The sequence below is a fragment of the Typopeltis vanoorti genome, chromosome 15 (assembly GCF_054136105.1).
Source record: "Typopeltis vanoorti isolate ZY-2024b chromosome 15, IOZ_Tvanoo_1.0, whole genome shotgun sequence".
In the NCBI taxonomy this organism is placed as follows: Eukaryota; Metazoa; Arthropoda; class Arachnida; order Uropygi; family Thelyphonidae; genus Typopeltis; species Typopeltis vanoorti.
Window position 1 is genome coordinate 72,139,326 of NC_143563.1, and position 18,273 is coordinate 72,157,598.

The 18,273-nt window shown below is 36.2% G+C and overlaps 1 protein-coding gene across 1 annotated transcript in view; it reads left to right on the plus strand.

Annotated features, from left to right (window-relative positions):
- Positions 1-1,277: 1,277 nt before the first annotated feature.
- Positions 1,278-18,273, plus strand: part of LOC150098879 (glycine receptor subunit alpha-2-like) — a 117,556-nt gene continuing 100,560 nt past the window's right edge. Inside the window, exon 1 of the mRNA XM_090404688.1 lies at positions 1,278-1,454. Within this exon, the coding sequence (XP_090260814.1) occupies positions 1,378-1,454 (77 nt within the window). The 5' untranslated portion in view covers positions 1,278-1,377. The remainder of the gene's footprint in view (positions 1,455-18,273) is intronic.

Below are 18,273 nucleotides of genomic sequence, written 5' to 3' on the forward strand. Positions count from 1 at the left end.
CCTGAGTGGGTGCGATTCAGAGATCTTCATTTGGAAGTAGGATGGCCTTCGGTCTCCTATATTTTGAGAAGTCTGTTTCATCATAATTTGCTGCTTGTTGCACTAATTCATTTGGATGTGAAGAGGACACTGAGAAGAACTTCACTGCTGAAGACTGCAGGAAAGAATAGATGTAGGGGATATTTGTATCCCGGTGAAGTTGGACATTTCTGACGTACCATGGTGCGTTTAATATCATGCGGAGACATTTGTTTTGCACTTTCTGTAGTTTGAGGATATTTGTACTTGAGGTGTGACTCCAGGCTGGGGATGCGTAAGTGATAATGGGTCGAATCATCAGTTGATAAAGGAGCAGTTTTATTTTGGTATCCAGCTTGCTATTCCTATTGATAAGAGGGTAAAGCTGTGCAATGACTCTTGATGCTTTTGAACATGAGGCTTTTATATGTGAACTGAAAGTTAGTTTTCTGTCCAGCAGTACACACAGATATTTGGCTTCTGCTTTCCAGGGAATCTTGGTATTAAATAGGAAGATATCATCTTTGGAGAGTATTGAGTTTTTAGTGAAGAGCATGGCAATACTCTTCTGAGGGACCTCTATGAAAACCCTCCATACGTACTATATAAAGAAGCATTAATGCGATTTATATAGGTGTTGTTTGTAAATATTATTTTTAATAAAGAAATTAAAAAATATACCTTTAAATTTAAAATCTTTTTAAAATACTTTTAAATTCAATAATATTTTATAGAGTTTTTAAATTTATTCAGAAAATTTATTTTTAAAACAAGATTTAAAAAGTTAGGGTTTCAATGGCAATAATCGAAAATGAAAACTCTCATTACTAATGGGGAAAAAATGAATTCCAATTCGGATACTGCGGTATAGAAAGACGAAGTATTTTCAAAAATAAAGAAAAAAGGGCGAAAAATAAATAAAACAACATTGCGATAGTCGAAATTGATCGCAGAAGTAAAAGTATGGATTGACGAAAAGCACCTGGAATCTTAAGAATTCAATTAGATGAACACAAGTCTGTAAAATTAATGTCTAAATTGACAATTGAATAATTTGATTAGCGCAAAATACCAACACACACAGAGAAAATTTAATTTTCGCAATGCCTACACGTGTTGGATTCAATGATGATCAAGTGCGCATGCGCCGTGGATGCTGTTGCATTGCCTGGTGGCCGAAACTTGCTCTTCTAATTCCACGCAATCTCGGAGTGTAGTGTAAGTGCCGCGCGCAAGCCATATGTCCTTGTAAACGGCTGTTGTCGCGGATGGACGCTTCCCTCACGTGCGATCGTACCAATCCCTCGCACGCACACACCCCACACATCGGTAGTCTGGAGAGAACAGGAAGCTCGAACCATGTCGATGAGCAATGCTGTGCAACAGATGCTGTGGATGTTGTTTGTCATGGCTTTATCATGCGGTTTGAGAACACAGTAAGTAGAATGAGAATTTCGTCTGTTTAATATCAACGATCGTCTGTACCTGTTATAGACAATTGTGATTTGATTACAGAATCTAAACAATACAACGATATTATTACGTCTTGTATTGTTTGGGTTTACATTATTGGCTAAAATGGAATGACATCATAATGTTCATTTCATTGCAGCTTTCTAAATAAATATTATTGAATTATAAACATAAAAGAAAAAGAAAAAAAAATTCCACTTAAAGAAATCGACCATTATAATGATGTTAATTTCAATATGAATAATAGACGAATATTTTACATCATATCAATTATGTTTCAAATAATAACGTAAATAAAAAATATGGATAAATTCGACATGTACTCAATAATTAAATGTTTTCTATAGAAAACATTTATTAGAAATGCTATATATGAAATTCCTATATTCTTAATTACAAGATTCGTTCAGTGACGTCATACTTTCAAGGTGACCCAGCCAAGAGAGGTAGAAGTTGCTATAAAACACAGCACTTTTTTTCTTTCTTTCTCTCCAAGATAAGAAAACAAAATTTGTTAGAAATCCCTGCAGAGTTTTATATAATAGGCTGGCAAGTCTAACAAGATTAACGGATTACTTGGATCACCGAGGCAATCTCTCAAGGCAAAGTCTCCCATGTTAACAATAGATATCAACGATGATGGGGCTCAATCGGTTAAGGATATCGAAATAATAGACGCAGTAATAAAAGATCATTTACTATGCGAGATAAAATAACTTATTAAAAGATTAGTAATGTCTGGAGTTAGAGGATTATGACTTGAAATATGAAATTAGCTGTCAAAATGAGATTAGCAGGGTAAGGATTATGTCGTATATTCGGTAGAGAAAAGGGAAAAAATATCTTCAAAGGATTAAATAAGATTATATATAAATGAAGATACATTCATTAATTTGATGTATTTAATTAAAACATGATAATTAATCTCGACGCCTTCATATAAATCATTTATTATACGTATCCGCTTGTCTCGTTAATCGAGATACTGAAATGGCCATGCTTAAAAATATTAAAGTACTAATACTTTAATACTCTAAAGAGTATTTATATGATGTTAGAATAAGAGTTTTTATGAGAATGGTAGCAAATCGGAGCACATTAAGTTGTTTTTGTGGCAGAGAAAGAACGCTAATAAGCCTACACAGGCTTGGACTTATTTTGTACTGCAATAGCCAGCAGTTGCAATTCGAACTGTTTTAAATACTCATTTGTTATGCACTCAGATAACGACAAGGAATACGGTAAATGCTAAAGTTGTGATATTTAGAAAATAAATTAAACGTTCTATTGAACAAAATGGGTTTTAACATCGAAAGGGAAAAAATAGTGTAAGCATTCTAAATTCTAAAAAATAAAAAAATAAAAATAAAAAAATCAAGAAAATTACTTCTAACACTTTAAAAGACTGATTCATTCCATATAAACTTTAAATCATTTTTCATTAAAAAAATTAAAATATAATGTACGCAAAGAATTCCTGAGAAATTAAACTCTCCCCTCCCCAAGAATTTAACCTATACATTTCTGCAGAAAAATCAATACATTCACGAAAATAATTCAGATATTAATAAGTATCCGTTACTAATTGATAGAAAATATTAAGCTGCATCTCCCTTAAGTGGACTTACAATCCTCCTTCAGAAAATCCTAACCCCAGCCTAGAAGTCTGTGCTTATAGTTTTAGTCCAACAATAAATATAAACTAATATTTGACCCTAATGTACGGACTATAATCATTTTTGTTAGAATTTATGATCGTGGAACTCAAAAGTGTTCTCAAACTTTTGCTGTTACGTGTGTATATGTGATATTTCAAATAAAATACTAAGCTACGGGAGTGCATTTGAGATTTTCCACATTTCTACCGACTTATCTAAAATGAAAACGAAATTACAAGCAATAAAATAGCTACCCCATATATATTTGCTGAGTGTCGACCTTAACCCTAATTCCCATCGGTTTTCTTGACTGGCATTTTTCCAGGTTAGCAATGATTCGATACTCGAGAGACGACAAAGCTGTTCACAATGCCGTAATGAACAAGAAACAAAGTACATGGATATTTAGCTATTATTTATTGTTAGGGTACAACAGACGAGAATAATTTATACACTATAAGATCTCTAGTTATGCAAGAGTAGCTTAGAATGCAAAATCGAATTATGACACGAAGCAAAGTTTAACAAGCTTGGCTGAACTGCATTTCGTCATGTAAGACACGCGATCAGATTACTGTGACAAAAAATTAAACTTCACTAGATTTGTTTACTCTTACGCAAGAATTGAATGTTTTTATAGCCAAAGTTTTTGTTGTTGGAAATCTCCCATTGTTTACCTCGCTTGTTATATGAACAGAAACTTTTTTTTTTATTATTGTTTGGAAAATTCCACTGTTTATAATTTCTACAAGAAACTGACAAGGGGAAATGTCCCATTGTTTAACTCACTCGTGATAGAACAGTAACGATTTTCTATTGTTTAAAAAATACATTGTTTACAACTTCTACATGAAATTGACACTTTCACGTGCTACTCTCACGTGATTTGATGATTTACAAGCACAATGTTCATTGTTGATATCTGCATGAAATTGAAACTTTCACGGGCGCGCAAACTCTCACGTGGTTTGATGATTGAAAAGCTCTATTTTATTTTTGTAAATGAAAACTTATTAATCGCATACATCAAGATACCAGGTACTTGAAATTCTAAAGAAAAGGCAATTTAGAGAAAGCTAAAGGAAACATTTTATAATAACGAAAATATGTCTTTATATTCGTACGGGTGATTCAAAATCATCTATTATTAATAAAAACAAATAATAAACAGCAAAACTTCGAACTTGTTGCGCAATTGAAAGAAGAATTTTATAATTCTTGATAAATTGATACCAGAATTTTTTAAAAAATCCAGAGTTTGGCTACCGTATTTATTTTTTCCCAATAAAGTCTCTTTCTTTCAAAGAATAATGTGTGGAGAAGTAAAGATGAGATTGAGTAGATACGTCAGTCTTGCTTCAGTGGTGATCTCTCCTCTTTACCGATTGCTGCAACAACCCAACGCACCTGCGACTGTTCTCTGCCTTCATCATCAATTAATTACTTTTCACAGCACCAAAGTTTGACTTAGAAGAGGAGAGAAAATGTACACTGACATTTGCAATGAAGATAAATTGCGTCCCATAACGACGTCACATAGAGAGAAAACGTGAGACATGACGGTGTTATCTGCTGAATTTCTAGGGATTGCAACAGAAAAAAAAATCCAAAATGACTGATGAAGCTTACAGTGAAGTGTTCTTGAGATTAAGAAAAAAAATGTTTTGGATCGGATGGCTTCTTGTTGATATAAAAATTGTTGGATGTGGTCTTAGCTAGCTAACTATCTGAAAGGATGAAGCGGTATTTTTCCTTGAGAAAAATATCGGTTTATCCCGTCTAATTCCTCAAGATTTTATCCTTGGCTTTTACTTCTCTCGTCTGTGATGAGAAATCAAAAAAAGTGTCAAATATTGTTGTGAAAGTATTAATGAGAGGCAAAATGCGATCTGGTACTTGTGGTTTTGAATGTCAATACTGAGGCAACTCGAAAAAATAAGCAATGTGCATATATTCGAGAATGATATTTCTTTCAAATAATATTTTGATTAAACATAAAATCATACGTTAGATTTTTACTTAAGTTATTAACGATTACAGAAGATATACATTTTTGAAGTTTTTAAGAAAGTGGTTGCTTGTTCTATGATCGTGAAAAGATTTTGCGTTTATTTCTGTAAATATTAACACTAACTTTTTTTAATTGCCTAGATACCCACATTGAAACATAAAGTATTATTATTAAACCTCTTGGGAGTCACGGACTCATCGAGGGAGGCCATACATCACTCACATCAGCTGTTATAAAGACAAACTGTCTCATTGCTCTGTGAGAGGAAAAATTTAGCTCTCATCCCTTAACTGCACACAAAATTAACACCTACGGAACAAACTTAACGTCTCCTTATCCCCCTCTTTCACCTTCTATATAATGAAAAATATTATCAACCGACCTCCTATAACGCCTCTCAAACGTTTACACCTCTATCATATCATCCCTCTTTCTCCTGTAAATGGTGTATATTATTCGTATCTCTGATTTCCCTGCCTATCTTTGCATCATCAGCAAACAAGTAAATATCTCCTGCCATGCCCTCTCTAATATCATTAATGTACAGATTAATCGATGGTCCTAGGACTGAACCCTGAGATGCACCACTGTTCACCTTATATCCATTCTCTTTATCCAACTCGGCCGTAACACTGCTATAAAATAAAATGAGCAAATTGCCCAGACTCCACCTCCTCTTTAGTAAACCCATGCTGCTCCTTGCAAAGTACAGCTTGTTTCTACACACATTTCTGGATGGGCAAACAAGATAGTTTGCAAGAATGAGAATGTGATTCTTAACATTATATCTATTATTAATGTAAACGTTTAAAATGAATATTAACAAGCCAAATTAACTGACCTTGACATGCCATTGAGCCCAACATGAAAAACGAAAAGACTAAATGAATTTTTTTTATTTTTTATAATAGTCTGTTTCCATGACATGGGAATATAATTGATAAAAAACACAATTATATTAGGAATCGGGTATTTAAGTAGGGAGACACCAAGGCAACTCGTAACAGAGTCGAATATATTACAAATATATTATTATTAACATGAACTTGGACTCCTTAGAAATATCACACGAAGAATCCCACGCCCCTATAACTCGCTATCTCCCCACCTCGACTTTCTCCAATTACTCACGAATTCGTCACCAGTAACACACCACGCCATCGACCGTCTACTACCACCAACAGTAATTTTTGTAAATTGCATATATTCTAGTGGCTGATTTTCTTGAATACCCATAAAATAGATTGCTATTTTAGATAACAATGATAAAATTTATGCTACATTTATATGATTTACTAATAAAAATTAAAATATATCTTTAAAATATTAGAAACTATATTTTATTTGATAAAAAATAAAATTTTAAAAAAGAAAAATATTAATATTTCTAAAGAAATTATTATACACTTTTAACTATTTCATATCATAATATTATAATTAATTCAAATAGTGCATTTCATATTACCTGGAATTACCTGGAAGGCTGTAAAAGGCTAAAACTATCATTTAGCCTTTTACAGCCTTGTATCATTTTCATTAAAACTTCATATATTTTATCTCGGTTTAAGTCATTAAATATTTATTCTTCAAAATGTACCATTACAACCGAGTAGAAGCTCAGGAATACGTATATATATATATATATATATACATACATATATATACATATATATGTATATATACCTTCTTAAATACGTATATATATATATATATATATATATATATATACACACACATATATACGTATTCCTGTATATGTATATATATGATGATCATGATGATGATGATGAACAGCCTACAGCCTATTTTTCTACCCGCTGTAGGATGAAAGCCTCTCCTATTGCGGGAGGTTTTGGGTCTATTACTCCCATGGTGACCCAGTCCATATTGGGAGAGTATATCTATAGTTGGGTGAAGGAATGTATGAAGGTGGAAGACAATCACAAACATCCATGCCTAGGCGGGGATTCGAACCCGCAGCCAATTGGCTGGAGAGCGAATACGCTAACCACTCGGCCAACCAGGCCGAGTATGTATATATATACACCTCCTTCATAAATACGTATATATATATATATATTACATATTCTAACCTTAACGCCTTTTTATTCCCGTATATGGGGAGTAGGAGAGGCCATTTAGCCCTATCTAACTTTTGGAGACTGAGTGGGCAGTTCAATCTCCACTGGTACCAATCAGAGATAGATGGCCCAAGGCTATCACTAATTAAGCGGTACTCAGTGAAGAGAGACGGCTCAAATGTGCCGCCATCTCGTGGTCCCTAACCCTAACACAATATGCCCGTGCCAGAGATCGACTAACTCGGGAACCGGTCGAAAAAAGGCTTAGAAAAATTTCCTCTAGTCGCCGATTGGACTCGAAACCAAGTCTCCCTTCGTGCGGCCAAGCGCCGTGGTTGGCAAACGCCACATCCACTGAGCTACACAGGCATGCATATATATATATATAGTTAGTTAGTTATGGGCATCCCTCTATCCCCAGTCTTAGCTAACATTTTGTTAGAAGATTTTAAAGAGAGAGTTATTTCTATAGCTACTTTAAAACGTAAACTGTGGTTATGCTACATTGATGACGTCTTCCTTATCTGGGAACATGGTTCAGAGGAACTTCAAAACTTCGTAAACCATTTAAATAATCAACATTAGAACATTAAATTCACATCAGACGTAGAGATTAACGGCGTTCTCCCCTTCTTGGATCTAAAGATCAGTAGATTACCTGACTTTCTTAAATATTCAATGTTTCGAAAAACCACCCACAGTGATAGATATTTGCATCGCTCTTCTCATCACTTCCCTCCTCAGAAATTGGGCATCATCTACACCCTTGCCCATCGAGCAAGATGTCTCACTTCCACAGAAGAAGACCTTCAAACAGAGCTTAACTTCCTGAAAAACACCTTCTTAAATAATGGATATTCGTCTCGTAACATCATTAAACGTTTGAGACCATGCCAACAATCTCGACAAGAAGATGACTCCAACCCTATCACTCAAATACAGTTACCATTTATTAGCTCTCTTACCCCAAAACTATCTAGGATTATGAAGAAATTCAACATAAATACCGACCATACTACTCTGCCAAAACTTCGTTCTTTTCTGAGTCGACCAAAACCAAAACACAACCAACTGCATTTTCCTGATGTTTATAAAGTTATGTGCGACTGGTCGACCTTATTTTGGCCAGACAGATAAATCTGTTTCACTTCGTCTTGAGGAACATAGACGTGACATCTCCTACAGTAGAACACGAGCGAGCGCCCTTTCCAGTCATGTTCTCTCTCCGCAAACTCTAACCTCGAAGAACGGCCTCACCAAGTTTATGGGGACCGCACAACCAATTTATATATATATACTGTATATATATATATATACAAGGATGAATTTGAAAGACGAATTATGGAATCAAAAGAAATAGTTCTGGATCCTTCACACTTGAACAACAATCTAAGCTACAATTTGCCTGATTCCCATAACGCAGTAATCAGATACTGGCGCTCTAAAATTAGCTGTCACACACACACATTCAACTCATGCCAACAGTAGCACGCGGTCACTTATTCAAATATGATTGTTACTATTTATTTAACTGGAAAGTCCATGTTTTTTACCTTGCAATTTTTAAGTCTTATGTTATTTCTTACTCACCTGAAGAAGTCGAAAACTAGTCGTGATTTATTAAAGGTTTTTGTTATACTTTCTCGGGTTCTAGTCAGTTAAATTTTAATTTTATAAATATATACATCCCGATTCAATCCTAATTACAACAATATATGTACATATATTCATCACTTCCCTCTCATGTTATTTGGGTTACCCAGGGTTACCAAGTAATTTTATAAACTTGGTCATTTTACTCCTAATCCCAAGTAAGCAAACAGTTCAGTTTGCGCCTGAAACGTATTTCAAGTCTAAGGATAGTGCAACACCAGGGCAACTCATTGTAAAGGTGGGTAAAGGTCTGATCACTATTCTTAGTATTTTCCATAATTATTCCCAAGGTAAAAAAATCTTATTTACATCTTTATCTCATCCAGAGATTATTAAAAATAAAAATACCTTTTAGCAACTTGCATAGGTAAAGTTGATAAGGCTCTGTATTACTAAAAACCTTGGTATTTAGGGTTTAGCTACTCACTGAGGAGACCTCAAAAAAGGTTGAAACAGGTCTGGGTAGTGACCCCACCCATAATGTACTGCAGTATACATCTCTTAGTGAGATGTGCTTTACATTATGGAAAATACTAAGAATAGTGATCAGATCTTTACCCACCTTTACAATGAGTTGTACTGGTGTTGCACCACCTTTAAACTTGAACTTTAAACTTTTATATATTCATATATATATATATATATACTAAAATACATATTATATATATATATATATATATATATATATATATATATATATATATATATATATATATATATATATATGTATATATATATATATACATATGTATATATATATATATATACATATGTATATATATATATGTATATATATATATATATATCCTTAATGAATATATATATATATTCATTAAGGATAACAAGTAATTTTATAAACTTAGTTTTTTTTACTCCTTCTCCCAAGGAGACTAAACAGTTAAGATTGCGCCTGAACGTGGTTTAAGTCTAAAGGTAGTGCAACGCCAGGGCAACTTTGTAAAGGTGGTTAAAGCTCTGACCACTATTCTTAGTATTTTTTCCCATAATGTAAAACAAATCTCACTAAGAGATGTATACTGTTATACATTATATTGTGCGTGGGGGTTCACTACCCAGACCGGTTTCAACCTTTTTTTTAGGTCTCCTCAGTGAGTAGCTAGACCCAAAATACCAAGGTTTTTAGTAATACAGAGCCTTATCAGCTTTAGCTATACAAGTTGCTACAAGGTGCTTTTACTTTAAATAAGAAACTGTGGATGAAATAAAGATGTGAAAAGGGTTTTTTTACTTTGGGGTAATATATATTAAGGATACCAAGTAATTTTATAAACTTGGTTTTTTACTCCTTCCCCAAGTAAGCAAAACAGGTAAATTTGCGCCTGAACGTAGTTCAAGTCTAAAGGTAGTACAACACCAGGGAAACTTGTTATAAAGGTGGGTAAAGGATCTTTCAGGTATTTCTTGTATTTCGGGGCCTAGCGACTCACTGAGGGTAGTGACCCCCCACACCCATAGTGTATAACAGTATACATATCTTAGTGAGATGTGTTTTACATTATGGGAAATACTAAGAATAGTGATCAGAGCTTTACTCACCTTTACAACGAGTTGTCCTGGTGTTGCAGTACCTTTAGACTTGAACTATATTTAGGCGCAAACTTAACTGTTTTGCTTACTTGGGATTAGGAGTAAAAAAACCAAATTTATAAAATTACTTGGTGTCCTTAATATATATAAACAAATAAACAAATAAATAAATATATATATATATATATATATATATATATATATATATATATATATATATATATATATATATATATATTTATTTATTTGTTTATATTCATATATATATACACATACGGGGATCAATATATATATATATTAAATATTCATATATATTAAAGATACCAAGCTATTTAAACCTGGTTTTACTCCATTTCCCAAGTAAGCAAACAGACAAATAAGTCAAGTTTGCGCCTGCACGTAGTGCAAGTCTAGGTGAACCGCAAAGTAGTGCACGTCTAGGCAACTCGTGGTAAAGGGAGTATAAGCTCTGATCACAATTTTAATATTTACCCTTAATGCAAAGCCCATCTCCTTGAGGAGATGTATGGTGCTATGCATTAAAGGCAAGGGGGCCCCCCCTATCCATATCGGTTTCGACCTTTATTGAGGTCTCGTCAGTGGAGGCCAGGCTTAGAAATACCAAGGTTTAAGTAATACAGAGCTTATATGTATTTTACCAAAACAAGTTACCATAAGATGCTTTGACCTTATTAAATAAAAATCTCAGGATGAGAGATAGATGGAGAAAGTTTTTTTACCTTGGGTATAATATATGTTAAAGATGCCAAGCTATTTTAAACCTAGTTTTACTCCACCTCTACCACGAGTTGCCTAGATTTGCACTACTTTGCGGGTCACCTAGACTTGCACTACGTGCAGGCGCAAACTTGACTTATTTGTCTGTTTGCTTACTTGGGAAATGGAGTAAAACCAGGTTTAAAATTTCTTGGTATCTTTAACATTTATTATACATACCCAAGGTAAAATACTTTCTATATATATATATATATATATATCCCCGTCTGGTGGCCGGGATAAGAATAGCTCCACTGCAGCCCATGCATGTTGTACGAGGCGACTAAAATGGGTACCGAGGGAGGGTAATGGATGGCAATGCTGTAGCCAATGAAGTTCTAACTGAGGTTCGATTATTGCTGTTAACCTCCTATGATCAGAGCTCGTAGCTCAATAACATCCAATCCTTACATTATTCTCTATAGATAACGGGGAATGTGAAAGCATTCTTGCTTCGCCCACATCTATCCAAAAAAAAATATTGAAATATTTTGAGGGGAGTTTGAGTTTCGATGCGGATAGACGTGTTTTATTTACTGTGCTTGAAACCCTTTTAGGCTGTACTACACAATTATCGGAGGTGTTCCGTTAAGATTCCATGAAAATTCATCGAAAAACAATTCACCGAAAATTTTAACTAAAATTTCATTAAATTGATCCAACCAAAGCGGAATTGCTAATATCATTTCGAAACTTTTTTTTCGCAAATGTTATGATAAAAGTGATCCATTAAGAACAAAAACTGAACCGTGCAGACTGCTTCTTGTACCTACAACTTGTACTAAGTCCGTTAAGTCAGAGAGTTTTTGTAATACAGTACTTAATTTGGACACGTGATTTCTTTGAAGCTCCGAATATAGCTGAACTGAAAACTGGAACGGTTCGACATTTTCTTATAAAAGTTTCAAATAGCGAATCTGAGTAAAATTCATCCCATAATAATTGCTGTATTGAAGTCTCATATTACTACTAGCAACAATAATAATAATAATGGAACATGCGTAGTTCAGTCGGTATAAACGAAGCCGTTTAGTTAGAAAGACCTGGGTAGTTGGAATCCCTTTTACGACGCGCATAATTTTTATCAGTCCTGTTCAGCTAAAGAGCAGGCACAATACGGAGATGGGTGGGCTTTTCCCTCCCGGAAACAGACAAATCAGTCTCATGAACAGACGTGAAACAGTTTATCGGACAAGAAAGACTATATAAACCATACTGTTCTATAATTTCCCCCTATTAAAGTAGCATTGCTATCTCACTCTCTGTACGGTTCAGTTTTTGTTCCAAATGGATCACTTTTATCATAACATTTTCGAAAAGTTAAAATTTTCGGTGAGCTGTTTTTCGATGAATTGCATTTTCGACGCATTATCGTTCGATGAACTCTCCGGATACCTCCGTGAATCTTGTATTGTACTGGCTCTAACCCTGCCGAGTTCCTACTATCTCTCCCCATACACGAAATATCTATGAGGGCAATGGCCGCGTAGGCCCCACCCGCAACTGATGACCAGTGGTGAATGTATGGTTTTAGGGAGGTAGGAAATTCGAGTTGAGTCAAGCCGTTTCGCGGTCTCTCCCTAAACACCGCTTCTCGATCTTTGCTACTTGACTGTTCCAGTCGACCGGATTGTGCTGGCAGGTCCTTAGGCCTGCAGGAATATAATTGCGGGCTCACACCTTCCTACTTTATTACACAGTCTTTCACACCACACCCCTCAAATAACTCTAGGAGGCCCCCATTGGCATAGAGGGCATCAGATCCGGAATCTAAACAAGGTGGAGTCACTAGCAGTTCAAAAGGTCATCATGACAAAGTTTGAGACTGACTGTCTGGGTTATTTAAACTTGTAGGATCAAACGAATGATCCAGAAGGAGAGGAGGAGAAATCTCAAGGGGAATTCATTACTGTTCAGCCACCTAAAACCCCGCCATGACTACTCACAAGGGGAGCATTCGAACAAACGGCGAAGAACGACAGATGATCATATGGAGGAGGACTTAGCTACATAGGACGTTCCAAAATATTCGGAAAAGGTCTCCCCCCCCCAGTCCTATTACGGGATAAGGAGAAATGGACTTCTGTCACATCAGCCTTCAGGGGGCATAACATCACATACTTCTGGGCAAACAAATAAGATAAGGAAGTCAAAATCCAGCCAGCTGCTGTCACTGATTATAGGCAGATGACAACAAAAATCTTCCCTACCATACCTTTGCTTTACCAAGCGAAAAGACCCTAAAGGTGGTGATACGCGGTGTCACAGACGGAATCACCCCCGAAGAAATCTCCGCTGATGTAAGCAACCAGAGCTTGACTCAAATCAAAGTGAGTAGGATGCTCAGGTCTGACAAAAGGCCAATGCCTTTAGTACTTGTGGAGATTGGTAACACTCAGAAGAAGATGTATGAACCGACTGTTATTTGTGGCTTCAAAATTACCACACGGAACCTCTTAGAAAGAGAGCTTCCGCAAGACAGTGCCACAGATGTCAGCGGTTTGGGCACACCGCAAAACTCTGCCGGCCAACTTTAGGTGCTTGAAATGCGGCGAAGGCCACCAGACCATCATATGCTTGATTCAGCTTCACAATCAATGACAAAGGTCGTGTTCTAAACCATTACTCAACGCGAAACTCTAATATTATAGCCGGACCCACAGTGCCCATCATCACAGCCCAGCTGGAAGCTCAGACGTACTCGATATCGCCATTCTCAGGAACATCAGATACCAATACCAACTGGAAACGCTAAACGAATTATCATCTGATCACAACCCGTTCTTCTTAAGCTCGGTACACAAGAGCAATTCTTTCCCCCGCACTCCTCTATATCTTGGGACAAGCTCTCCAGACCTCTCTCAGATCACATCGGCACAGTATACGCAATATAAAGAGGGAATAGAAATAGCCGTAAACAACCTTAGCAGCCAAATCAAAAAAGCAATAGCATCAGTTACGCAAACCAGAATCTTTCAACCTTAGCGGTCAGATCCCTGAGGATATCGCGAACCTAATCAGATTAAAAAGCAAAACCAGAAAGAGGTACCACAATACAAGAGCCTCACAAGATAAAAATACTCTGAATAATTCAAATAGACAAATCCGTGAATCTGTGCAAAAACATCGAAACCAAGATTGGGAAAACAAACTGACTAATCTAAACCCAGTGGACAACTCCAATCTGGAAATTCTTGAGAACCCTCCGCACTAAAAGCCAACCTATACCCCCAATACAGACCAAGAAAGGAATTGCTCACACAGATAAAGAAAAAGCCGAAACTCTAATTGACGGCTTGGAAACTCAATGTAACCCCTTTTCTGAAAATCTGAACATCAATCTTATCACAAGATTCACCGCTGAGTCAAGCAGGTCTTAAGGCAACAAAAGGAGAACTCAGAACCTGTCACATCCACTCCTGCAGCAGAAGTTATAAGTATCATAACCCATTTGAACAACAACAACAAGGCTCCAGGTCCAGATGGAATCACAAACAGAATAATCAAACTATCACCAGAAAAGCCATTGCCATCTAGTCAACATAATCAACGCCATCCTCAGATTCGAGCATTTTTCCATAACTTGGAAGACGGTGGGTATCATGCCAATCAAAAAGATTGGAAAGAGCTCCCAACTCCCCGAAAGCTACAGACCTATCAGTCTTCTATCCAGCCTTGGAAAGACTGCGGAAAAAGTCGTCCTCATAAGGCTTCAATCAGCAACGGATAAATTAGGTATCATTCCAAATGAGCAGTTCGGATTCAGAAAAAACCATAGCACTGTACAAGAAATACACCGACTGGTCGAATATATCACAAAAGGTTTCAACTGGAATCTCCACACAGCTGCGGTCTTTATAGAATCAGGGTCTTCTCTACAAACTCATCAAATTCTATATAACAAGCAATTTAATAAAAATAATTTGACACATACCTCAAACACCGATACCTGCAGGTCAAAATAAATGAAACTGTATTAACCAGACGTCAGATCCTAGCAAGTGTGCCGCAGGGCTCACTTCATCTACATAGCTGATACCCCTCAAAACCCTAGTTCAACAATCACGGCATTATATGCAGATGATACTGCTTTATTAGCAAGATCTCTCAGTACCGAATTGGCTATCAGAAGACTCCAAAGCAGTATTCATACACTCGGAAAGTGACTGATGGACTGGAGGACCCAGAAGAGTTCAGCTCCAAAAACAAGGTCCAGACCAAGGGGGACATACACCTATTAGGAGTCAAGATTCTATCGCAGACTGAAGTCAAATATCTCGGCGTGATGCTCGACAAAAAAACTCCAGTTCACCAGTCATATAAAACACATAAGCTCGAAGATATCCAAAGTAATCGCGCAACTCTACTCCATGATCAACAGATGAAGCAAACTGGATACTCGGAGCAAACTACTCATATACAGGATGGTAATACGCCCAGTCATCACTTAAGTATCGCCTGCATGGAGCCATACCAAGCTGCAGAGGATACAGAATAAATGCCTCAGAATGATTCTGGACGTCCCATGGTTCATTAGAAACTCCCAGATTCACAGAGAAGCCAACATTCCCTACATCATCCCTCTTCCATGACCTAGCAGAAAAGTTCTTCACCAAGACAAGCACTCGTCCAAACCCTGATCAAGCAAACTTCAGACTAACAATGAAGCAGAATTCTACAAATACAAAAGACCCAAGTCAATCCTATGCTCAGCTGAACACAGCTAATCTCATTGCCCTTTCAGGGCGAGCTTAAAGCTCAAGAACTCTCCACTCAAAGAACTTACCTCTCAGACAAAAGGGAATATGCTTCACCCATCAAACCAATAACGTTCTGCTTTTCATATATTTTGAAGATTGCGGAAAGAGATTCCAGAGGATAACAGGTGGCAATGCTGTAGCCAATGAAGTTTTAACTGAGGCTCGGCTATTGCCATTACCTCGCCATGACCAGAGTTCATAACTCAATAACACCGTATCCACATATTTTCTTCTACAGATAACGGGGAACATGAAAATCATTCTTGCTTTACCCATCTAGCCAAAAAAAAAAGTTCACATATTTCATATATTAATTATAACGAAAGGCTATCAGCGCATTGAATCTCATTTTGTAAAAAAAAAAGTGCTTGCTTATATTCATGGATAATCTCTTCGAACACATCGTGTTTTAAATTATTGATATTCTATACTTTTAAATTCTAAACAGTATTAAAAAAAGGAAAGTCAAATAAATGAAAGAAAAATGTTAGGGTGTTAAAAAGAAAAAAAAAATCAATGGATGTGGGGATGGGGAATAATAAAACTTTGGACATATGAAGATTATAGTAAAGAATTCTATTTAAAGTTTTAAGCCAAATGCGATTGATTTCCATTTTCTCTGGCAATTTGGGAATTTAGGTGCTTCCAGATCAAAAAAGAAAGATGGGAAGGATGTCTGTTTACTTCTCATCTCCCATCTATTTGAGAAAACTAGGAACTTTAACGCTTCTTAATAGGAAACACCTCGCTCTCACTTATGCAGGTAATATTTCCTTACATGTTATTTCTTGGCATCCAACTTAAGACAGAAAGTAACAACGTAGGTAGTCTAAAAAGGTGGGAGTTCATCGCTTTCACTTTACAAGCGATGGCGAAACGTGAGTTATGTTCTCCCGCTCTTCCATTGCTTTAAGACCGTATTTCTACCCCACAGATGGCCAAGTACTTCGGGGACGTTTGGATTCCCTTGCTCATTCCTCTAATGCACCTTCCGTGCATGCTAACAGCGCCCCACTCAGCATCTTTCTTCGTATTTTGTTGTAAAATGTTTTAATGAAATTTTCAGACCCCGTAAAGTAGGTTTTTGAGAACTTAATCTTTCATCGTTTAAGTCGTCTCTAGGGGGAATAGAAGCCATGTTTGCGTTCGCTCGTAGATGCCACATTTATCCTTCCGCTGATAGGTTACGATAAATGGAAGGACCGCTAAACGTATGACAGGAGAACAGCATAATCCTGTAGTAGTCATTTTTTTTTCTTCCCTATCTTCTTAAGAAAAATGTTGAAGAAAAAATGTTCTTTAGCAAGTTTTGCTTCTCTTTCGTGCAGCCTTGAAGTGTCATCAATTATATCGCACAAAATATTTATCGATACTGATATGCAATCGTAATCATATGTCAGATGCAGTTCTTCGCGTAATGATGTAGTTAATTAAACGACATAATTAGAGATCCATGACGCTGTGGATATTTATCTCTAATATGTTCATCAGTCAGTTTTATTGATATCTTTCATTAGATATCCGATCAATTACTATTTTTCTCTTTATATTAGTTACACCATGTAATTTACTAATAGGATGATTAATCTCCTATTTCTATAGTCTGCTTCCAATTGTATGGGTTCTCTAGAGCTCGGTTGATTTCAAAGGAGCCCTGAGGCAGATCTGAGTTCTAATCTCGTGTATAACGCAGAGGACCTTGATCAGAGCTTTGATTGATTAATTTTGAGGATGTTCTCCCAGAACTTGGGTTTTTCATCCCTCTAAACAGGCAAAGCGGTCCCGTAATATATCTACATACATCGTGTCTCGCTTTGTGTGGATACTAACTGGTACGTGAAGCCCAGTTACAGTACTAGTCCCGAATGATTAATTATGATAGGTCGGAGATACGGACATTCTGACGTTCTATAATTTCATACACGATACTCAAAAGAGCGGTAATCTGTCTAGTATTGAAGCTAATAGACTACGTTTTAAATAGCCAAAGTGATCTATGATGCCCAACTATCAGAAGGGAATATTTCACCAGCGTAATTAAAAGCCCAGAATTCCTTAAAACGAAATAATAATATAGTTATCACAAAGCTGACAAAGGAAATACCACTGTAGTCTTAGATGCTAAATCATACGATCGGCAAATGTATTTACTGCTTCATGATCACAATATTTACTCCTAGATTAATAATGATCCTACCAAAAGTCAGCTAAAAAACTCAAGTTATTGGATGAAACAACTTCCATAGATCAGGAGACCCTCAAAAGACTCAAAACATACCATGCAAGACCTCCTA